Source organism: Actinia tenebrosa, unplaced genomic scaffold (genome assembly GCF_029948245.1).
Source record: "Actinia tenebrosa isolate PJP-AT-01 unplaced genomic scaffold, QUT_ActTen_1.0 PGA_scaffold0__85_contigs__length_37466705, whole genome shotgun sequence".
Classification (NCBI taxonomy): domain Eukaryota; kingdom Metazoa; phylum Cnidaria; class Anthozoa; order Actiniaria; family Actiniidae; genus Actinia; species Actinia tenebrosa.
This window is the reverse complement of record NW_028292569.1, coordinates 34,722,332-34,747,121: the sequence shown is the minus strand read 5'-3', so window position 1 is coordinate 34,747,121 and position 24,790 is coordinate 34,722,332. Positions and strand designations below refer to the sequence as shown.

Here is a 24,790-nt window from a genome sequence, read left to right as displayed (position 1 = left end):
ATATTCCTTTTCGAAAAGCCAAAATTACAAACTTACAGTATTTTCTTATAATTTGATGCCGCAAAATTATCGCTTTCCTGAATGTATGAAGAAAAGAAAGAGCAAGTGCATACTTTGCATTGACACCATATTATTTTTTTTTGCATTTAGCCCTGGATGCCTCGTTTTTTTTATAACACACTCGGCCGTGTGCCATTTTGGACTTAGGTGTAGGCACTAACAAACTGAGCTACTCCTGCTCCTTCACATCTTGCTCCAAATTTGAATAAGAAAGAAAATTTGTGAAGCACTTTGGTAGTATTAGTAAGATGATGCCATTGTGGAAACAGCCAATTGAAGAAATTTTCCACAGGTAGCCAAATCAAGGGGATCTAGGTTATGGATACAGAGGGAGGAAGGGTCGAGGGTGGGGTAGCAATAGTACACTCCCCTATTCACCTTTGGGGTTTTGGGTTCGATACCTGGGACTCATTATCAATGTGAGTAGTGGAGTTAATGTTAGGTCTCTCTTTTGATGCAACTGTTTTTCTCTGGGATCTCAACTTTTCATTTCTTTGAATTTGTAAGTCATGCCCTGTCTTTGGACAGCCCAGAGGTCACCTCAGGGTATTGATAAAATTTGAAGGTTTTTTATTACCATAAAAAGAAACTTTATTATTCACCTATTAGTCTATGTTAGTTTCAATTAATACACATCATTTATCATAAATATAAAATGTTTACACTCAATTGAAGAATCGTTGTTGGGTTCAGAAACCTAGAATATAAAAGCTGAGACCGAAATGGCACATGGGAAATGACATAATTATATTATAATCTTATTCATTTGCACCATCCATGCAGTCAGTTTAGAATGCCAAACGCGCATTAAGAAGACCTGCGTTTGAGAGCCGTTCGGACTTCACATTTTTATAGGTTGCAACGTAGACGAAACTGCTTATTTACTCCCCATGTGCCATTTCGGTCTCAGCTTCTAAGTTATATGTTTCTGAACCTGACAACAATTCTCCAATTGAGTGTATATCAAGACAACAAAATATTGTTTTTATACAAATTGTCAACTATAAATAATCATATAAATTATTATTATTTCATGAATGTTTTTTATACTTGCATGCATGCTCCCTACAAAATGTTTTTTATAATAGTTATTAAACTCATTAATAATTCATGATACATAATAATTCAAAACACAACAGAAATCACGACAGTGAAGAGTTTTGTAAATCAGATACAGAATCCTTAGTCTACCTGTTCATTTGCATAAACTTTAAGATGGATTTTCTTGGCCAGATTCACTTTGCCAGATTCATCTTGAAAATGTTAGTAAAACACAAAGGAACTAACCTAGACGTTTGATAAGTAATCTCCATACTATATATATTACTTTAAATTTATGAATTTTATCATTACATAAAATTATTACATCAAATCAAATCATTACATCAAATCAAGTCAAATCATGGGGTCAAAAAGAATGAAAATTAGCTGTTCCAAATAAGATTGTAGATTTTTTAATATTTATTTCTATATTTTTACTTTTTTCATAACTTGATCCATTACTTGACGGTTACCATTTTACATTTTAGTACGATTATATATTCATGTATATAATATATGTATATATATTAGTTCTGTTTTATCAGTTTGCAATTTTAGGATAAACTGTCATAAAGATATAGATTTTAATAACATCAAGCAATTATGTGAAATCAGCTGTAACTTTTTTTCTCATTGTTGGCTAGGTCAATCAATCATTAATAAATTAATAGAAAATGTATGTGTGTGCTGTGTGCAATTATATAGCATGCTGGGTTGGCAGAACATGAAAAAATGTTAGGAGAAGCAAGATGCGTAGCAGAGTGCTTCTCATCACTTCTCTACACTTCTCAAGTGTTCTGTCAATACCCAAGTGCTTTGTATGACTCTTTGTATAAATGCTTAATTGCATTTGTTTGTTATAAACTTACTATACAGATAATGCACACTATATAAATAAATTTGTATAATCTTTTTTCAAACTACACTATTATAGTCGTTTCGTCTGAGTTCATGAAAAGTGATCGAGTAATAACAGTATCAAACTATTCCCTTCATTTTATATACAACCTCCAATGACAGCAGAATAAGTACACCAATGTTTTCTCTGACGTCACTATATATCAGGTTAACCAGAGTTGTGGCACATATTAAACTACAAGTAACTTGCATTAACTCTGTTTAAGACCGTCTGCCAGCCTAAGTTCTAGACATTTTCTGCTCATAGTAATCTCGTTAATGCTTGAAGTAAGTTTAGCTTACTAGTCTGAATCATATTGCTCTAGACATTTGTCTCATCAGTATTTATATTTTGTATCTTCTCTTCACTGTTATTTGGTGACAAGTCGTCCATTGACTGAGCTATTATATCAAGATAATCCTGCATGGGAAATATAGTAATTCATCATTAAACAGATCAAGACATACAGCATGCCATATGTTATAGCTTCAACAAGAAGTTAAATCAGATCAGGGTTTTTTAATGACGTTAAACTACCACAACCAAAATTCTTTTCAAAGTCTCTTTTTATATTCAAATGCCAAAATTCCTTTGAGAATACCAATTATTAAGACACTAGTTAAAATTAGCATTAAACAAAAGAGCTACCAATAGTCTAGAAGCTAAGTCTGAAAAGAGGCTTATTTTTCAAGTTGGCTGCACCCCATGGGTGGCCAAGGTTTCTTGGTATCATTTTAAAGCTTGAAGCCTGTAGATTACGAATCTGCTTGTCGCCACTTGAAAAAAGTGTCCAAACAGCTTGGCGACCTGGCCTAAAGTACATACTTTCTATTTCACAATATTTTCGTTATTCTTCATTTTCTTGAAGTTTTTCACAATTCACACACAAATTTTCGGTAAAAACTGCTTTGATGTGTTTATTATATGCTAACCTAATGCACACATATGAAAAAACGAGGAAATTTTCAGGAAATGTGGAATTATTAGCATTTTTGGGTCATTAATCACGATTTTAGATTCATTGAGTGGCAAAAGTTTTTTTAAAATAAATTTAAACGTCGCTAAACATGCATTTTTCTTATGAAGACCTTAGTTTGACCTTATCTGATTAGTTTTCAGAGAGAAAAGACAAATATTTTTAATATTAGCTATAGAAAAGACAATTTCCGTACTATTCGTCAAACCGGAAGTTGATAGCTAAACTACTTCCGGTTTACGTTTTTCAAGATTTCTTGAATAAAATCGGAAAATAACTCATTGCAGACTCTGGTAGTCTTTTATTTATAACAAATTAACACTCTTATAGATGTTTACTACTTGTGTGTACTCTTTTCAAGTAGTAAATAGGTAAGAATAGAACATATTTATGGAAGGAGAAGTACTAACTGTCTGTGTATAAAGAGGAAATGAGATTTATAAATTTATGCTTGAAATCAATCTAAATCATTATATATATCTTTAAAATAATGCAAAATTAAAGAAACAAATGAAAAATAAAATCTCAAGTGCTGCAGATGTTGTTTTGATTTGTCTTCCTGTGTCTAAATGAGCCTGCAGTCCAGTAGTTCCTAATCCAGCAATATGGCGTACTTCACGTGTTGAGATCTCTTCAAATCCTGTAAGAGAGTGGACTAAGCTTGAAGTGGGAGCTGACGGATTATTGCGGCGACACACCACAAACCACCTACAACTAGTACTCCCAGCTTCCAAGCGTTCCCTAGTGTACAAAGAACTGCACCAAGAGATGGGACATTTAGGAGCAGACCGTGTCATCCAGTTGGCGCGCGATCGTTTCTACTGGCCACGTATGCAGCAAGACATCACACACTTCGTACCGAACGTCTGTCCTTGCCTTAAACAACGCCGCCCACAACAGTCAACACGTGCTCCGATGCAACATATTGCGTCGTCATCACCTTTTGAACTCATTTCTATTGACTTTCTACACTTAGAAAAGAGCTCAGGAGGCTATGAATACATCCTGGTAATCGTGGATCATTTCACCAGATTTGCCCAGGCTTACCCTACAAGGAATAAGTCTGCTCGAACTGTGGCAGGTAAGATCTTCAATGAGTTTATTCCCAGGTTCGGTTTCCCTGCGAGGATCCTCCACGACCAAGGCAAAGAGTTTGAGAACCATCTGTTTACCCAACTGGAGCAGCTTAGCGGTATCAGACATACTCGAACGACCCCTTACCACCCTCAAGGTAATGGCCAAACCGAACGCTTCAACCAGACGTTGTTAGCGATGCTGCGAACACTTCCTGAGGACAAGACGTCACACTGGAAAGACTACCTTTATAAAGTCGTTCACGCCTACAACTGTACACCCAATTCAAGCACAGGATTTGCGCCTTTCTTCCTTTTGTTCGGCAGGACACCAAGGCTTCCAGTTAATATTCTAATCGGTCGTGACGTTAATGGTGCAGCTAATCATCGTGCTTTTGCCAAACATTGGAAGACAACGATGCAGACTGCGTATGACATTGCTCGTAAGAACGTAACGGAGAGCAACGTAAAGAGCAAGAAGCGTTACGATCGACGACTCAATTTCACGGAGCTTCGCGAGGGAGACCGTGTACTGGTGCGAAACCTGACACCTAGAGGAGGCCCTGGAAAGCTGCGTTCCTACTGGGAAGACAAAGTGTACGTGGTAGTGAGTCGCAAAGGGACGGGACCTGTTTATGAAGTCAAGCGAGAAGACCACGCTGGTAACTCGCGACTGTTACACAGGAACCTCCTTTACCCCTGTGACTTCCTAGAGCAAGCACTTCCACAGCAACAACGACAGCAAAGACCACGGCGCCGACCACGTACAAGACAGAGGCAACAGCAACATCTGAGTGAAAGTGACGACTCTGGTAGTTCAGATAGCGATATCGGATTAACTCCTGCTGCTTTTCAGCAAAACACTGATGACAGAGACAGCGTAGGACAAGTATCTGAGTCGGTACCTATTGCAGATGCTGATACTGATGCTGACATTCAAGAGGATCATACTGATGAAGGCGGAAATAACTTTTATCAAGCGGAAGGAGAGATGGTGGAAGACGTATCTACAGATGATACAGATGGATTACATGAGGATACAGTTCAAGTGCCCCATCAAGAGCCTAGATACCCGACACGTGAAAGAAGACAACCCGCAAGGTATGGGTATGATGTGTTGTTGCACAGTACCAATCCATACAATGGTCCATGCAACATGCAGTCGTATCAGGCACCGGTACCTTATCAGCCCAGACTAACACCTCAGCCATATCAGCCATATCAGCCGTTTCAGACGTTTTACCCCCAGTTGACTCAGCCAACTCCATACTGTGGTAGAATGCCAATCTACAACCCATGGATTGCTCCACCCCATCGTCCGTATGGAATTACGACAAACTACTGAACTCACTTATAAGAACATTTAGTATTTTTAAGCATTGTTGTTAATTATGATACTGATTGGACATTGATTAGCTTCGGTTTCTAATCATTCGAATTGACATTATATAAGAAGAAATTTAAGCGACATTTATCAAAGAAAAGAAAAGACACAGTAGTATCAACAAAAGTACGCCTTAGTATTTAGACGGTGTTCAAACACCCGGTATCCACTGGATAACTGATGGAAGTGTACGGTTTGCCATCAGGGGAACTTAGTCAATAAGGAGCTTTGTGTTAAACGTTTGGACTTGATCACCCCAAACTACAAGCATGAAAAAAAGTTCAATAGTAAGATAAGTTTACATCGCAGTGGAACTAAACTACTATGTAGTGATAGTACTCTCGTTTAAAGCAGCGGAGAGTGTGAAGTGTATGAACTGTCACGCTTTCAATAAGTTAGTTGTGTGACATAATTTAGTATAGTATCAAGTGACAGATATAATAAAGATAAGAGACATAAGAGAAAACACGTGTAAGCGCAAGCAACAAGTATCAAGCTCTAACGAGTGAATAAAGGATTTTACTACTGTATTTGTATCTGGAGTCAGATTAAAACTGGTAACACATCCGTCTTTTCTTTCTGACATATCCAACAACTCTTAATGTCAGTAGATTGCAGAGAAGATCGTGTTTGAGGTATGTCTTCTTTGGTTTTTATGGTCTTTATCAAGGGAATATCCTTTTCAAGTTTCCTTCGTTTAGAGGTTACTCGTTCAAGGTGACTTTTGGACGTATAGCTCTTGTAACAGAGTCGATGGTAGAATCCAAATGGACCTGTCTTCCATTTCCCCTCCATAGATTTTGAAATTTCATCTTTTCGGATGTCACAGGCATTTTCAAAAGTTTTCCAACTGAGAGAAGTGAAGTCAGTTAGAGGACCTTGCGACTTGAACCCCGCTTTATGGCAAAGGCAACTGGTCACTGAATCTGAAGAGCTAGTAGCAAGAGAAAATGCCATGTGACGAAGCTTTCCTGATTAGATGTTCCAGTATTGTTTAAAACCAACCTTAAACAGAAAGATTTAGTTATAGTGTGTTTTGTGATTTCTTGATCATCAACTCAATTTATTGAACACTTTTCACTAATTTTAAATAATTCTATACAAATATACTTTCAATAAGAAAATGGGAGAAAAATATCAAAGATTGTATAGAATTAGTGAGCTTCAGTACACCTGAGAATACCTATTACTAATTAACTTGAAGTCACTCTATATTATAACATAAACCTTGTGTTAGTGTTAAATGAAACGTTGATGAAATAAATGAGTTCCTATACTAGAGTTTATATACTTACAGGATTTGCAGATATCTCAACAAGTGTTTACATCTTTGATTTGAAAAAATCTGTTCCTAAATGATGTTCCAATAGTAGTTTTCTTCAAAGCCGACCTTAGAAGAAAGCTATTATTAGTGTTCTGTGATTCCTTGATTCTTGAAACAAGCCTCAGTACACCTGCATGAGAATACTTACCAATTATTAGCCCTTCATTTACGATAATTAAACGGAGATTTTTCACTCAAGTCGTTCTGCTCATACGAAGATTTATATACCAAGATTATGCGAAGAGTTTCACTGAAAGTCAAGTTTTGAAATCACTTTATATAAGATAGACCTTGTGTTAGTGTTAAATAACTCACTGATAAACTGTATGAGCTACTAAAGTATATATACTTACAGGATTTGAAGAGATCTCAACACGTGAAGTACGCCATATTGCTGGATTAGGAACTACTGGACTGCAGGCTCATTTAGACACAGGAAGACAAATCAAAACAACATCTGCAGCACTTGAGATTTTATTTTTCATTTGTTTCTTTAATTTTGCATTATTTTAAAGATATATATAATGATTTAGATTGATTTCAAGCATAAATTTATAAATCTCATTTCCTCTTTATACACAGACAGTTAGTACTTCTCCTTCCATAAATATGTTCTATTCTTACCTATTTACTACTTGAAAAGAGTACACACAAGTAGTAAACATCTATAAGAGTGTTAATTTGTTATAAATAAAAGACTATCAGAGTCTGCAATGAGTTATTTTTCGATTTTATCCAAGAAATCTTGAAAAACGTAAACCGGAAGTAGTTTAGCTATCAACTTCCGGTTTGACGAATAGTACGGAAATTGTCTTTTCTATAGCTAATATTAAAAATATTTGTCTTTTCTCTCTGAAAACTAATCAGATAAGGTCAAACTAAGGTCTTCATAAGAAAAATGCATGTTTAGCGACGTTTAAAATTATTTAAAAAAACTTTTTCCACTCAATGAATCTAAAATCGTGATTAATGACCCAAAAATGCTAATAATTCCACATTTCCTGAAAATTTCCTCGTTTTTTCATATGTGTGCATTAGGTTAGCATATAATAAACACATCAAAGCAGTTTTTACCGAAAATTTGTGTGTGAATTGTGAAAAACTTCAAGAAAATGAAGAATAACGAAAATATTGTGAAATAGAAAGTATGTACTTTAGGCCAGGTCGCCAAGCTGTTTGGACACTTTTTTCAAGTGGCGACAAGCAGATTCGTAATCTACAGGCTTCAAGCTTTAAAATGATACCAAGAAACCTTGGCCACCCATGGGGTGCAGCCAACTTGAAAAATTCTGGGTTTAGCTTCTAGACTACAAATGGGATTCTGAAAGTGTAAGTAATTAAAACGTCATCATGCTTGGGTTAAGATCTATTCTAACTCAAAAAGAAAAAGATTACTTACCACACTTGTAGACGAGGCCAAAAAGTAGTCAAGCTCTTTTGCTATTTCCTCCATTATTGGCCTGTCAGTCACCTTCTCACTCCAACATCTTAACATCAGTGCATAACTGTGCAGAAAGAGATTTTATTATTAGGATAATGTTAAGTTATTTTTGGACCACATTCAGAAATTTTTTCCTTTTAAAACAGAATAAAAATCATCATCATCATCAAAAAAAAAAAAAAAAAAAAAAAAATCATGATTATTATAATCATCTTCAGATACTGTATTAATTATTAATAATATTATCACCATCAAGACTCATTACCATCAACAATTATCATAGGTCATCATCATCAGTTACCATCAAAAATTAATCTTCGTTTTCATCATCATCATTTATTCCCATTTATCCATTTATTATTATTAATATTATCAGGGGCAAATCCAGGCAAATCCAGGCAAATCCAGGAATAAGAAAAGGGGGGTGGGTGGGTGGTCTGGAACACTTTGGCATGAGAGCAACCTGTATGACTAACCAAAGTAAACTAAAAGGAGGGTCTGTGGCTCCTTAGGCCCACCCAAAAGCCACCCAGATCATCACCATCACCACTTATCATTATCTTGAATACTAACATTTCTGGCAAGCAGTTCTGTGGCGATGCCATTCTGTAGCCTGATTTCAGTAGAGTAAAAATTGTTTCAGGTGATATCCCAGGGTATGGTGTACTTCCTATTGATACAGATATACAGTTATTTTTGAACGAAATATTATCATTTGTGTTAAAATAGAAAAACATTTTTGGAATGTCAACCTGTGTGCCGTGTGCCGTGTGCCGTGTGCCGCGTGCTGCGTGCCGCGTGCTGTGTGCCGTGTGCCGTATGCCGTGTGCTGTGTGCCGCGTGCTGCGGGCTGTGTGTTACTATTGATGAATAGGTAGAATAATACTATTCCCCCCCTCTATTAACTATGCTGTGACCTACCTAAAGTAAAGATTTCCCACAGCAACACACCAAATGACCATCTGTAAACACACACGACAATAATAACAACGAAATTAAACAAAATTAAACAAAATTAAATTAAACTTATAGAAAAATCATTTGTTTGCGAAAATGGATTTTTATAGCAGTTTTCTACCATAGATATGAGTGGTTTTGCCGGGAGGGGGGAATGCATGGTACTGACCACAGCACGTACACGGTATGACTTGTTGCAACACTGAAATGACTTTATTATCATGCGAGTGCGTAACACACGGTACTTACACCACATCAACTGTACGACATGCTTCAACTCTGAAATTACGTCATGCGAGTGGGAAACATACGAAAAGGAGCTTCCCATAGTTTTCCAGTAAATCGTATTTACGGTTACGATAAGATATTATATAGCTACAGTGCAAATACGAATTTATTCTATCGTTTCTCATACGAAAACCACTCTATTAGACATACTTCAGAACGAGACTATAGTCTTGAAGACTAGCTTTAGTCTTAGCTGCTTAGGCGGCTTTCTTTTTCGTGCGCGCGCCGTCCTCTTTAAAACGGGCGTTGTGTCTTACTGTTAAGGTTACTGGAGACCTTCAGGGGTATGTTTGTCTTAAGCTCTCTCTACGCAACGCGTTAAATAAAACCCCCTAATACTATATATCGTTTTAAAGGTCATATGATAAAGATTTCGAAAATACTATTATTTCAATGTGATTTTCTAATTCGAACCAATGCCGAGCCTTAAACACAAATCGGGCACGTTCCGTAGAGGTGAATTAATGGAAATGGCGTTAGCGCGTATAGCCAAAAGAACCTCACTACGTGAATAAGTAAAGATGATTTACAAAAGGGTGTGAGCGAATTTTGATATTTTGAGTATTTCGTCTTTTATGCGGTAAAACATTAACCGGCATTGAAATTTTTCGATGCTCGAACTTTAAAATTTAATAACTTTTTAAAGAAGCAAAATATAAAAAATCGCTCACACCCTTTTGTAGTTTATCTTTTTGTAATTAAGGAATCAATGATAATTAATCCATAAGTAGAGAAAAATCATTTATGGCTCAGTGAACGCCAGAGAGTCTGACATAAGATAGGAATAGGTATACAACAAGAAGCCGAACTGTCAAAGATAATGGAAGATCGGCAAATGTTGATGGACATTTCGATAGATAGGAAGAAGAAGCAACAGGATTTGTGACTACATTTTCTAAGATTAGATTTAGTTGTTTTGATTTAGCAATTGGGCGGTATTTGTCCCAATTCGAATGAATATTAAGTAACTGGGCGCTGTCAGTAATCGACTGATAGCCTCACTTTGTAACAGTCAAATCTCTATTAATTTCGAATAACCTCCTAACCTTATTTCAATAGCTAATAGAAAACTACCTAGTCTAGCGACGGTTAAGGTGCGGGACGTTTTCGTATAAGATAAATATTGTAAATCTATGCGAATACAAATTCCTCCTAGGGAATTGGGAACTAGATAATTATTATGCTTGCATTTGACTAGCCAATGAGAATCGTTGTGTGAGATGTCAATCAAGCTTCTGCTTGACGTCATCTCATTAAGTTTGTCATTGCTACTTAAATGCAAGCAGCACAGTTTGTAGTTCAGTTGTTCAGAAGAAGTAGTAGAAGTAGCTGGAGTTGAGAAGTCGTTCAGAGTTGGACGCAGAGCCAAAGAAGAAATACAGAAATAAAGAAGAAAGCCAGAGAAGCGATTCAAATCTATGCGTCCGTAGAGAGAAGAACATTCCCCCCACTTCCCTCTCGTGGCATATTGCTTATTCACATAGTGAAATTCTTTTTCCTATTCTCCTATTTTCCTATGCCTTGCGTTTTTGGGGGGTAACCAATCAAAAAACTGTCCCAAATTGAAAGGTTTCTTAATTGAATTTATACTATTTATACCTGCTTTTATCTGTACAATACTGATTATCAGTTTATTCCAAGTTATTTTTGCGTGTACAGATCATGAAGAGTTTTGGTCTTACAGAAAATGTATTGACTTACGAAAAAATGTTTAAAATTTACCTTAAACGTCTTCAAGCTTCTATCTTTTTCTGTTTTTTACTTCTTAATTTTATCTTTGGATACCAAACAAGGTATTTTCAACGTTGTCTGATCAGCCTTTAGCAAAATAAGTGGGTTTTTACCCTCTGGTTACCCCCCAAAGACGCAAAGGATTATGGGGATGTGAAAGTCGAGAATACGCGCTAAATCCATGTCTATTAATTCACCTATACTAAACGTGCCCGATTTGTGTTTAAGGCTCCGGCATTGTTTCAAATTAAAAAATCGCTTTCAAATGATATTATTTTCTGAATCTCTATTATATGACCTTTAAAACGATATACACCTAATTGAAAAAAACGTCGGGTTTTATATGCAAAAATAATACACATTTCGGAGTACCCAAAATCGTTTTCGGTCTTAGCTTCGATAATATGACCTTCTCGAACCCGACTATGTTTTTTCAATATTAGGTGTATAGTTTCATGGGGTTTTGTTTAAAGTGTGGCGAAGAGATAGTCATATACGAAACATAACCCTGAAGGTCTCCAGTAACCTTAATTTAAATCTACTTAACGCAACAATTTGTTATGTACTTACACATCGCTCATGAGGGTGTACTTTTGATCAAACAAAGCTTCTATAGACAGCCACATGATGGGAAGTCGGCCCTGAATTGAAACGAAAGACGTGACTGTCAAACCCTCGTTTCTTTTCCCAGTAGCAAATCTGAGACGAATACACACACAGGACCTCAATGACCTATCTACGATGACATATGACCTATGAGCTATCCGGCACCTTTAGCTCCGGCAAATTTCATTGGCATAGGTATACGCACATTGTGGGGGTGGGGGTAGGGGGGGGGGGGGTCACATGGAGATTACGACCACTGGATACGCTCCTTTCAGTGATACCTTTTTCATGGGTCATCAAAATTTCCATTCCGGATATTTACGGTAAAACGAACTCCTGTCCACTTAGATACAAGTATATGTGTTACTCACGTTTGTCGTTTTTCTGTAATAATCTGCGTCGTTTAGGTTTCTTGATAATCCAAAATCAGCTATTTTTATGACGTAGTCTTCCGCTACCAAAACGTTGCGCGCAGCGAGGTCTCTGTGAATGCACTGTCGAAAAAACGGCGCACGTTCAGCATGAAAAGTGCAGTCAACATTATTTTCGGAATGAATATTGTAGTTAACATTAGAGTGCAAACCATGATAGCACAAAAACTAAATAGCACTAAACACATCTATTTCTTTTTTTCAGTTGTTTCATTGGTGCTATTTTGTACTAATTAGTACTGTTTCACGGATATATGGTTTGCACTCTATTTCATGGGGACGATCTTAACTAGAAATGTTTTGTGCTTGACCATTCAAACAGAAAATCGAAAGTTGGCTGTTAACGCCCGTCTCGATTGAGGGCACGACTAACCTAGCCTGCGACAGAATGTGCTTACAAGCATATAGAATAATTTTACAAGTCAAAACCTTTTAACGTTTGCGCGCTGACTGTGTGCGTTTACCTTACAAGCAAGAAATAACTATGTTTTTTTAGGACGTTTGTTTAGCGATTTATTTTGCGCCAGTACTATTTTCACACAGGAAAAGGTTTTCAGCCCCGTTTGCGCGCTGGCTCTATGCGCCCTCGTTTATTACAATAGGACTGAAGATTTAGCTGACTATTTTGCGCGCTTATTTACCTTTTTTGACGCAAGATATTCCATTCCTTTAGCAGATTGATACGAGAATGAGATCAAGTCTCCAATGGTCAGAGGTGCGTCTTCAAGCTGTTTGTGAGGGTTGTTATTAAAGTGGATGTCAGTGGTTGTGCTTGGACATCTGTGATTGCGCAAGAAGTCTCTGAGGTTCCCATGGAAAGCATGTTCAACAACCAGTAGTATTGGTCCTATGTAAGGTCAGTACCAAACGTTATAGATCCCTTGCAGCACGTCGGAATGCAGATCAATTTGGAGGACATTACCATAGATTTTCAATTCTCAGGAGATTGAAATTCTTTAGTTTTTCCTTCAAATTGAGCTGCTTTGACGTCACATTCAAGTGGTGTATTGCACGACTCATAATTGAATTTTCAATAAGGTGTAGTTTTAACGTAGTTTGATCAGTTGAATTTATATACCCTGCTCAATTTGTTTAAAAAAATTAGCTATGGTTTGTAGTGTAATAACGTCTATTTGGAAGAAAGTTCTAACTGTTTTTCAAAATTGACTTAAAGACTATACTGAGTATCGTAGCCAATAAAAATAGACAAATTAGCGTCACCAATCAGATTCCACTATTTAACTACTATATATTATGTCTTTACGCGCATGCGACACATCTGTTTAATTAAGACAAATGACTTACCTTCCGTAGTGCATGTTCCAATCATATTGATAATATTCTTGTGATGTCCGATGTTTTTCATGGTTTCGATTTCAGCAATAAAATCGATGAGTTCTTGATTCTTTGCGTCATCTACGAAAATAACAACGCAAAGTTATCGAAATTAGCTTCCAGTAAATTTGAGGGACGCACACACCGTTTTAAAAAGACATTCATTTATCCCATACTAAAAATACTAGACAATTGACCTTATCCGTGGTGTGACAATATTTTCCCAATAGCCTACTTCAGAGATAGGCTTCGCTTGTCAAGTACAAAGGTTTCAGTTCGAGGCTCAGTGCTAAATTCAATTTATTCTTTTATCTTGTCACAAATGACTGAGCATTTAGCACGGAGCCTCATACTGAAACCTTTGTATTTGACAAGCGAAGCGTGTCTCTGAAGTGGGCTATTCAGCGTGACGAACCTCCATAGGATTCCTTTTGCTTTTGTTTTTACTCTTCGAAAAATTCATGAGTGTCCCAAAGGATACGAAAGGAATAACGATGATATCCCGACGAGTTTCAAAACAATAGCTCTTCATTCCCCCAGAGGTTTGTCACGTTGAATTGGGAAAACATTGTCACACCACGAATAAGGTCTATTGCGGCATCTGAGATTGATAAGCGCAATTTTACCTACGACAACATATTACTCTAGTCAATAGTTGTATCAAGTGATATCGCTTCGAAAAGCTAATTCTATCGAATCAAAACTGTGCTTCGAGACTATGCATGGCACAAAGTATGAACCATAGATTAAATATGCAAGTATGTAACTATATACTGCACGCAGTAACGCACCACTGCTTGCCATCTAATGAAGCGCATTCTTCTAAATTCTACTTTTCTGACAACGACTTTGGTCGTAGCAAGAGAACATGTGTTCTTGGCTGTGTTATTAGAAAATTCCATTTTCTCGTAATAAGTGCGGGCTTCCTGTGGTTGGATTCCAGTCTTTCACTTGCACTAATTCAAATAGTGATATCTGTGATAAGATGGGTTATAGCTATGATACCTCTGAGAGTCTTGACTGCAACCGTATACTTTGATGGCTTCCCCGATAGACCGTAGGCTGTTGCCTTCATAACTGTCCCAAATGCTCCTTCGCCTATTGTTTCTTCAAGCACCATGTGTTCTCGAGGGATTTCCCAGGATTCATCAGCTTCCACTTCGAAGACGTCTGCTACTGAAAAAAACATGTTTTTGTTCATGAAAACAGCATGTACTGCATCACCATTCTCACACTTGACTATCAATACTACCTATTTAATGGGAAGTTCATGTGACCATACGTTACGTCACGCAGCACGGTGACGATACGTTCATGTGACCATACGTTACGTCACGCAGCACGGTCATTTCACAAATTGATGAGATCTTTTTAACCAATCACAGTGGGTGAGATCACTAGTCATCCTATCAGAATGCTTGGGTACATTTCAAGGTTTTTCACAGTTGTACGAAAACTGCTCTATGCCTCTGAACTTAATGACAGCTACTCTAATATTCATTTTATCATTTTTGTCCAATATTTCATTTTTTAGCAACACTTTTTGTTAAGAATTTATTACCTTCTGTACCATCTACTTCGGATATGTATGTCATCTGGCTCTGGCCAGAGTTTGGTGCACGAGCGCTGCTATGACGAGGTTTCATCAATGGAGCTGTAGAACTTGTTGAATTTCTATGACTTGCAATCGAGGTCGCCGCGCTAAGCTTTCGATTTGCTTCGCTATCACAAAATGAACCCCGCTGAGAAGGAACTCCAATTTCCACGAACTGAGAAGCTCCAGGATAGGTTAGCTCTGATGAATAGAACGCTTTAAAGATCTTTTTGCGCAGTACATATAAGACTCCCAGTAAGACAACGATGAAAAGAAGTGACCCGACCACAAATAAGGCTATGGTAGTGCCTTGGTGGTAATGCAGGTGTTTCTGACGGGCGAATGTAGGTGTAGGTGTTGTCAGGTCACTGGTTGGCACTGCTGGATTCGAAACTGGTCTTGGGGTTTGAAGACTTTGTGTAAATATTTTGTCTTGAAAATAAAGAGAAGCGGAAGTGAATAAATGAGAAATGGAAGTAGATGAATGAAAAATGAAAGTGATGGAATGAGAAAGGAAATTTAATAAATGAGAAATAAATTTAGGTGTTAAATTGGATATGATTTGTCAGATAATGACCTTTCGGCCTTTCGACCTCCCGCCCGAAAACCCAGTGCTCAGCCAACTGAGCCAACCAGGTGGCGATTATAGAATAGAATTCAGACCTACCTTGTTGAAGAGGCTCAAACAGAACACTTTGATAATGTCGTCCATACTTGGTACAAACAACACAGGTATACAATCCATAATCCGAGGCAGTCACGTTTTCGACTGTCAGCCATTGCACTTGTAAGTCTTGCCGAATCTGGCTGCTCTTAAAAAAGTATTTTTTTCCATGGCTATGGATGTGTTCAAAAGCGTTATTATCAATATCCAATTGTTCTTTGGTGTGGTTGGATTTTATCCAAGTGAATGACGGCACAAAAAGTAAGGTATTGATGTTGCTGAAGTCCAGGCATCGGAAGCGAACTGACTGACCATTCCTTGAAACAATTGACATGTTTACCTTTGGTATTAGGAAACTTTGCGTACCTGTTGAGAGAGAGATTGAAATGGCTGAACGCATTTTCACAGAATCTGGACTAAATTTACGCATTAACTGAATTGATAGTTCTGATATGAATGAATGAATGAATAAAGGAAGAAGGGAAAGAAGGAGGGAGGAAGGAAGGAAGGAAGGAAGGAGGGAAGGAAGAAAGAAAGAAAGAAAGAAACTGAAAGGAATGAATAAATGAAAGAAAGAAAGAAAGAATGAATGAATGAAAGAATGAATAGATGAATGGATGAATGGATGAATGAATGAAAGAATGAATAGATGAATGAATGAATGGATGAATGGATGAATGAATGGATGAATGGATGAATGGATGAAAGAATGAATAGATGAATGGATGAATGAATGAATGGATGGATGAATGAATGGATAAATGGATGGATGGATGAATGAACTATTCCAAACGTTACCACTTAAAACCCTGGAGATTACTCATTATTATTACTGGAATTAATGATGTTTTATGATATGAGACTTTTAAAAATTCCAGAATTCTTGAATGGTCTAATCATACAATTCAGAAACCTCTTTGTATTGTCATTCGTACTTGCCCCAGGAAAATAATCCGATTCGATGCGGCTTTTAATTAGCGTTTAAAATATTAATAACGTTAGCTGTAATTAGCCCGGGGAATACATTGTGCGCTTTGTTAAGTGACTGAATGCATTCAGTGTTCCCTACAACCTCGCACACTTTCTTCCTTTCAATTTTCTACGTGTAACTTGACTTCCCACTGATAAGAAAATCAGCTAGAAAATCAGATTCCGACTTAAAGCTGGTTAATCTATTGGTCATCTATCGGTCATCTATTGGTCATCTATTCAATCTCATGTATAAGTAACAGTTTTCTTTTCGTATTTACTAAGAATACTATAATGAAATATCGAAATTGATCTTTATATATCTTTTCACAACTTATTTATCATAGCTATGCTATTTAGTGCATTATTGATAGTTGATATCAGTAAATACTATTACTTTCGTTTACATGGGGTAGATAGGGAGAAAAATAAAGTCTTTATTCCGTCACCACAATGTCAGCTTTACTGACCTCAACATGCTCATGACCTCAATTTCCTCAATATTTTTTTTCTTTTTCAAAACCTTTTTCATTATTCTTGACGCTAACCTCTGTGCATTTTTATGGGCGTAAACGCTTTCATAAAAGTCTACTAAAGTATACAATGTTGTTTTATTGGTTTTATATTCAAGATGTCTTGCAAAAAAACAGAACAGCATTACGAATACTGGAAGTTACAAAGAGCTTTCATTTTCAGCCAATCAGAAAACGAGAAAATTTACATCATCCAATCATACTGAATTTGATTTGGGAAGCCATTTGAATATGCAGGAATGTATGTTGCCAATCACACGGTATCGGGTATCATGCGCCTTTGAAACCCCACCAATCTGCATATTTTCAGTCGATTTGTATCTTATGTTATCGATTTTTTGGAGCCATTTTAATGCAAACTTTATCTATAGTACGAGCGGTAGTTTGTCGTATTCGATATATATTTGTCTTCAATGTTATCTTGAAGTCAGACAGATCTAATGGGAAAGGTAAAGATATCTCGTATAATAAAAACCCAGACTAAAACCACAGTCTGGAAAAAATATTTTATGAGCACCAAAAGACTAATGCCAATGAAATATTAATATGAAAATAAGAATGACGACACAAAACAAAAACAAAAATAGCGAGATGAAATGTGTGTTTTCACAGTTTTTGTTTTCGGGTTCTTTTTCATGTATTTCTCTACCTGCTTCGTTCCTTAGATTTTTACATTTCAATCGAAGTATTATTTGAAAAATCAAAATTAATGAAATATAGATTTTATCTTTCGTTTATTTTATATTTTTTTTTGTTCCTTTAGGTTAATATTTTTTATCGAAGGAAAGATAGATAAGGTGTGTGTGTGTATATATATATATATATACGGTAAAAAAATAAAGCTGGAGTTGTCAAATGACAAGTGCTTTGATGTAAAGGTTGGGTAGTTTTTACGCGAATACTAACATTTCATTTCTGTAATATTTAAATTTGTTCTAGTAATAAGCTTATGAAATGTGTCAGACTTGGTTAAACACAGGCAAGTGAGAAGGACACAATGTGGTCCAAGTTTTAGCTGTCAATATACCGAGTGGCTATTTTGTTGATTGAAGTGACTTCAGTTAACAAAGTAATCGTTTTTAACGTATACTAAAGTTGAAGCATTATCCATAAGGTTCCTTTGGGTTGGATGTTTTATCAAATTAGCATGGGTGTAAGAACAAATGAATTGTTGACGAATATAGAGATAACGGACCTGTCAATACCGACCTAAGAGTATGAGTGACTAAGTAAAAAGCGATGACGATTGGAAAACGAGTTGAGCTACCAAACCTGTCAATACCGACCTAAGAGCACGAATTGGAATTAGTTGAGCTGGAAGATCTTTCAACATCGACCGAAGAGCATGAATTTCCAAGTAAACGGTAACGACGATCGGAGAACGAGTCGAGTTAAAAGACCTGTAAATAACCGACCAAACCACATAAATAGTCAAACGAAAACAGCAATGACGATCGGAGAACGAGTTGAGCTAAAAGACCTGTAAATAACCGACCAAACGACATAAATAGTCAAATGAAAACAGCAATGGCGATCGGACAACGAGTTGAGCTAAAAGACCTGTAAGTAACCGACCAAACGACATAAATAGTCAAATGAAAACAGCAATGACGATCGGAGAACGAGTCGAGCTAAAAGACCTGTAAATAACCGACCAAACGACATAAATAGTCAAATGAAAACAGCAATGACGATCGGAGAACGAGTCGAGTTAGAAGACCTGTAAATAACCGACCAAACGACATAAATAGTCAAATGAAAACAGCAATGACGATCGGAGAACGAGTTGAGCTAAAAGACCTGTGCCCGGTTGTACGAAGAGTGGATACTACTATCTGAAGGATAAATCTTATCCAGTGAATAAATTTATTGGATAACAGCATCGACTTATCAAGGATTTATCCGTTGGATAGCGCTATTCACCCTTCGTACAACCGGGCCCTGCCAATACTGACCAAACAACACAAATAGCCAAAAACTGAGTGCGAAAAATGGAAGGAGAATGATCATGAAGAGCTCTTTTTTGTAAAAAAAAAAAAAAAAAAAAAAAAAAAAAAAACCCAACGCGGGTCTACTGATCGACCAGACTATCAAGAATAGGCAGATTAAGACTCCCGTGACCACGTTTTCATCGTTTCCCTACATTTCACTTTACCTTTTGCAAACCTTCTCGACATGTATTCTTTTGTTTATCTACTACTTGGAGATTTTTGCGATTCCTTTTCACTAATATTAAAGAATTTTTTAATAGTTAACTGACGTTTCACGTTTGCCGTAAACGAGAATCTTAAGCTCTCTAATGTTTAATGAAATACACGGCAAGAAACGCCCAAAATTAAAGAATAAAAGAACTTAAAATAACCGACCATATAGTAAGTAAATAAGTAAACTTTTTATTTACTGAGGGTAGCACTAAATAGCAATATGTTAACAAATCTGTGACCCTCTTTTTGATAGTCAAAAACAACGACCGATCGCACTGTGAACGACCAGACACCAACCAAGAATAGTAAACAAACCACTTAAGTTTTTAATTAAACGACATAAGCTAATGAATCAACGTCATCAACCTCATCTAGACTCCGATGACTAAAAAACAAAAAAAGGCACAATGCAAAACCTCTGACTCTTATTGCCTGGGGATATCTACACGCAGTAAGATGTGTAAACAACAAATGACTACATGCAGGGCCAACTATACTTGTTTTTCATTCGAAAGGTTCAAACCGTTCACGAGAAGTTTGAAAACAAGTTATTTTTCTATCGTTCAGAAACTCGCACTATGATGATGCTGTTGATGGCTGTTTTTCTATAAGTTAAGGTTTTCCTCTCTAGAGAGAGGAATCTAAAGATCAAAATCACAAAATAGGTTGGCAACTCGACAGTCTCGTTGGAACGCTTGATGTATGAACACAATGCCGATAGACAATGACGACCCCGTTACTTAGGGATAGAAGTTTATCTCCTAGTTCGAGATAACAGAGCAGGTTAATAATTCTATAGTATGGGAGGTGTTCAATACACAAAGAATTTTCCAGAAACTGTTTAGAGAACACGTTTATTCAACCCCCAGTTCGAATAGGCTTCCATCAAGAGGTACTGTTACAGTGAGGACATTCGGACCTTGAACACCTCAATTTTTCCTGCACTTTCTCACTGTTTCAAACCCTCTCAAAATGAAGCATAGAGTTCAAATACACCGTATGAGCAAAATAAATCTTATTTCCAATCGCCATTGGCTCAAAGGATGATTTACAGCATGTATTTTACAAAAGTAATAAAAAACTCAAAAGTGTTCACAGTGTCCTCACTGTAAAGTAAGATTTCACTCCATGATGGATGTCTTTGAAGTGGCCTTGAAAAAAAACAAGCTTTTCTTCCGGTTATCGCAATAGGATTGGAGTACTATCGGTGTATTAGATAGATATGAAGCGTGTACGATTCTTCTCCCCTTCTCGTGGTTATTTATAGACACTTAACGGTATATCATGGCCATTTAGTGCTAAGTCAACCTTCAGTGGGCACCACACACCAGAACGTGACGAGTGTTTTCCATTTTTCATTTTCTATTTTAAGTGAATTGAACAAGAAAAAATAGTCTTGTCCAGTATTATTGCGTTGCTTTAGCAAGATTTTGTTTCATCTCGTAACGAGAAACGAAGTTCATCGGCTCCAATGAAGACATATTTCAGTATCATGTCAAGAGAATTTTAGGATAATCATGGCTTCCGTCTTTTTTGTAAGCGGCGTTAGCCTTAGGTGCTCCTTTGTATTTCTCTCACATAAGAACTCGTTATTTAATATTGGTTAAGTAACAAGATCTTAATTCAATATTTTATACGAAAAGGGTGAAGACTAGAAGATAAAATGAAACGATAAGAAATCAAAATATCAAAATTGAACGAAAGAAACGATTTATTCACAGACAAATATTAGTAATTTTTCTATACGAAAAACATTGTTTGGTTAAATGCATATATGACCACGTTATGGTAATTGTTTTCACAAGAAAGACAGAGGACTTCTCTTTGTTAAATCGATACAGGGACAAAAGGCGAGAGGCCAAAAAAGACAACCATTTTCACAGAAAATTTTTCATTTCATTTAAAGGATATTTACTCTAAGAAGTAAAAGATAAAAAGCTTGGAGTATAAAAAAGTCATGACAAGTAGTGCATGCAATAAGAATTTGTTTTGAACTGAAACGAACGAGTACCTTAACAAATCTAAATGAAAAGGGGAGGGGGAGGGGGAGGGGGAAAATCAGTAAACGGTTTTGATCTAGAGGGAGGGGGAGGGGGAAATCAGTAAACAGTTTTGATCTATCCAATTCGCCAGTTTGAAAACTGACATTTTGAAAACCCCCGTAATTTTGAAGGAAAAAAATAAATGCAAAATTCTCAGCTCTCTCAAAATACTTTTTACTGCTTTCAGAGCCACCCTTTAAAGTGCTTAGACGTCGGGCAAACCCATTTTGTCGTCTTTTTCCCAATGTTATTTTTTCGAATTTCCGTATTTCATTTCTAGAAAAATCTTTCCACCTTAAATATTTCTCTTTTTTATTTCTCACTGGAAAAAGACGATAGCCCTCGATGAGAAATTTCCTTTTAATAATTATTTTCTCCAAACCAGGAAAAAGGTTCCGTTGTAAAGATTATTATTTACGTTATATATTATCTTTTGGGGCAAGTAAAGCTTTGTTTTTCTTTAATTTAGATCTATCTTTATTAATACAGAGTCCCATTCGAAAATATAAAATATTTTTTTTAGTCTTTCATAACACGAAAATACTATGAGTAAGAGAATTTTTTCAAGTCTTTCTTATGTGATAAACCAAACATCTATCCTAATTCCGCTCTTTTGACAGAAAAAATATATATTACGGGGAAAGGCCTCATGTACTGTGGTAGTTTTATCAGATATGAAATGGTCTGCAAGAAGGGTACCGGCGTTGACAGCCGTGTATTAGATGACATGACCAGCTGCTGTTCATCAGCAAAAACCATAGATCTTTACAAAACACTATGTCTTAACCAAACTTATTCATCTTCTGAATTAGACATCGAATACGGAAAAAGAACCACCTTTGCCAAATGAGAAACAATGCCGGCAAATTAGATCATATATCTGAATTGTTTCATCATGACAGCTTTGAAATAGCTTTGAATGGTGGCCGCTTTGTCGGTAATATACTCAACCTAATACACGTGACAGTCGTCAAAATCATGTAGGAATAAAAAATACTTACATTTTTTAAATTGTGGCTGATTTATGCAAGTCTTGAAGTCGTCGACGCAAACTTTAAGTTTACTATCGCCAGCTGTTGATATAATAGAAGAAAGTAGAACGTTTAGGTTTCGTGCACAGATATCTTAGCACCCATTACACAATACACTAGTTAAAATGCTTTATGCTAATGCCACTGATCTTCTTCGATTCAAGACACGTTTGACTGGGCTGATATCGCTAAAGGATAACTCAAAACCCGTACTTAAAATTTAGTAAACAGCTTTTCTTCAGTATAAGTTGTATTGTAGAGTAATGATTTCCCATACAATTCACCCCCAAGCTCTGAAACTCTTTAATCAGCACTAGTAGAGATTCTTTATCGGTAGAATTATACATGACAAAATCAATACTAACAGCAAATAATCTACCGAACTCAACAAAAATAGCCTCAGGATTACAAACTGGAAAAAAAGTATATCGTAGGAATTGGTTTAAAATTTCAAACGACTTTGCACGACAAAAAAAATCACTAAACGCTGCAATTTTAATTCTAGAATTTGTTTTTATTTAATGACATTTTTGTGTGTTTTGGTGAATAACGCAGAGAAAAGTCATGTCCGTGAAGTCTGAATATTGTTAGAAGCACTGGAGCATTGTGGAGGGCAAATAAAGTATGAATCGAAACTAGGCAAAGACTAAATTTGCAGCCCAAGAACGAACAGGGAAAAAAAGTAGAGGAGTGGCAAAGGTGGTCCTTTGATACTACGAAAATTTGTAAACATTTTTTTGAAAATAAGTATTTTTAATAAATTATCAAATGTAAAACATTCCGTGCGAATAGTGAAGTACTGCAACCCTGTTCCGACTTGTTTATCAGTTGACTGGTTTAAGATAGTAAACCTGAACGCATGTATCCAAAAGATGTTGTCGAAAGTGCATTAAGTTATCAAATGACATTGGTACACAATTCCAGGCAAAAGTATTCCATGTTCATATTTTACTCACCAGTGCATGTCCCAATGCTGTTGAGCATCAATAGCTCCAGTGCGAATAAACAGTTTATCATCAACAGTGATCTTTTAGTCGGAGTGCCCATGATCTATGCGTCCTGTTCCTTCCGTGCACAGAACGAGTTAGCCCTTGTAATTTCAAATATTGGTATCGGACAAGTCACTGCTAATTAAACCACAGGAGTCCTATCTATCAGAACCAGCTGACCAGAAAGGATGCGATTACTGAGTTTAGCGATTCGCTTCAGTTCTGTAGAAAAATAACCGACTTACATTTGTTTTCAGACCAGTCACGTACCACGCAAAACGTTTCTGCGCAGTGAAATCATACGTCAGGACTGAAAAAGAGCCGGCATCAAATCCTCCGACGATAGCCGGGAAGTTTAATCTCAAATTGCCTTCAGAAATTTTTCATGAAGTGCTAAATATACTATATCGCTCAGTTCTAAGATCACAGTACGACAAATCGGCAGAACAAGAAACGTTGGTTATAATAAAATAAGGTCCACTTCCTAAAGGGCATTTAGATATAAACTGGACGATAGTTTCCAACGCAGACGTTATTATACAACCGAATAACATATGAATATATTAATCTTATTTACCTAAACCTATTGTCTATTCAAAGCACGTGTGTTTTAGAAAGAGGCCCTTGAGTTCACTTATGCCATCACCAATCCTCTCTCGATTATTGGTGTTTCCATGACAACTGATTCTGTGGGATTTAGACCTCAAGCACTGAAATAATCCATGATTTTTTTCTCGTCGCTTGATTTAAACCGTAGCTAGATTAATATAATATGAAAGGAATTAATAGATAAGTGAAGCATGCTTTGAAGAGGGCAATTTTAATTCATTTTGATCTATTGATGATCAGTGTGAAGCAACTTTAATTTTAATGGCCTTTGGTCGGTTGTCGACAAACTCCACTTATGAACGACTGACATTTTTGAATCGTTTATCAATCACAAGTTTTTCCCCAGTCAACCCCAAATGAAATAGAATACTCTTAAAATCACTAAAAGTCTAAAAGTCTTATGAAGGAAAATAATATTCCCCGGCTATTTTAGGGCTGTCTTTCACAGAATTCTTAAAACGATATTCTTAAAAACCCTTGTCTAAAAGTCTTTTGATGAAAAACTTGTGAAGGATTCGGTAAAAGACAACCCTAAAATAGCCTGGGAATGTTATCTTTTTTGTATTGATAAAAGCATCAAATCATCTAAATCTATTATCATGTGAAGGAT

General features: G+C 36.4%; 1 protein-coding gene across 3 annotated transcripts; it reads right to left on the bottom strand.

The window, feature by feature from the left end:
- Positions 1-626: 626 nt before the first annotated feature.
- Positions 627-24,071, bottom strand: LOC116297912 (fibroblast growth factor receptor 2). Of its 3 annotated transcripts, none has more exons than XM_031706232.2 (13): positions 23,539-24,071; positions 22,553-22,624; positions 15,807-16,169; positions 15,107-15,571; positions 14,551-14,718; positions 13,516-13,626; positions 12,852-13,057; positions 12,151-12,273; positions 11,744-11,814; positions 9,119-9,159; positions 8,771-8,867; positions 8,156-8,261; positions 627-2,419 (listed from the first exon to the last, which is right to left on the bottom strand). In XM_031706232.2, exons 1-13 carry the CDS (start codon positions 23,627-23,629, stop codon positions 2,321-2,323), a joined length of 2,013 nt encoding a protein of 670 aa, XP_031562092.1. In that variant the 5' UTR covers positions 23,630-24,071; the 3' UTR covers positions 627-2,320. The 3 variants fall into 3 exon arrangements, with proteins under 3 accessions (XP_031562092.1, XP_031562091.1, XP_088881371.1); XM_031706231.2 differs by having other exon boundaries at positions 14,551-14,721; positions 23,539-24,070; XM_089025245.1 differs by lacking the exon at positions 627-2,419 and adding an exon at positions 7,706-8,077 and having other exon boundaries at positions 14,551-14,721.
- Between the last annotated feature and the right edge of the window lie 719 nt (positions 24,072-24,790).

Coding starts and splice junctions, on each gene's coding strand:
- LOC116297912 (XM_031706231.2), bottom strand. CDS start 23,629: ATGGGCACTCCGACTAAAAGATCACTGTTGATGATAAACTGTTTATTC. Junction 16,170..22,552: donor TCAGCCACAATTTAAAAAAT/GTAAGTATTTTT, acceptor CTCTCTCAACAG/GTACGCAAAGTTTCCTAATA. Junction 12,274..12,851: donor AATATCTTGCGTCAAAAAAG/GTAAATAAGCGC, acceptor TTTTTTCGACAG/TGCATTCACAGAGACCTCGC.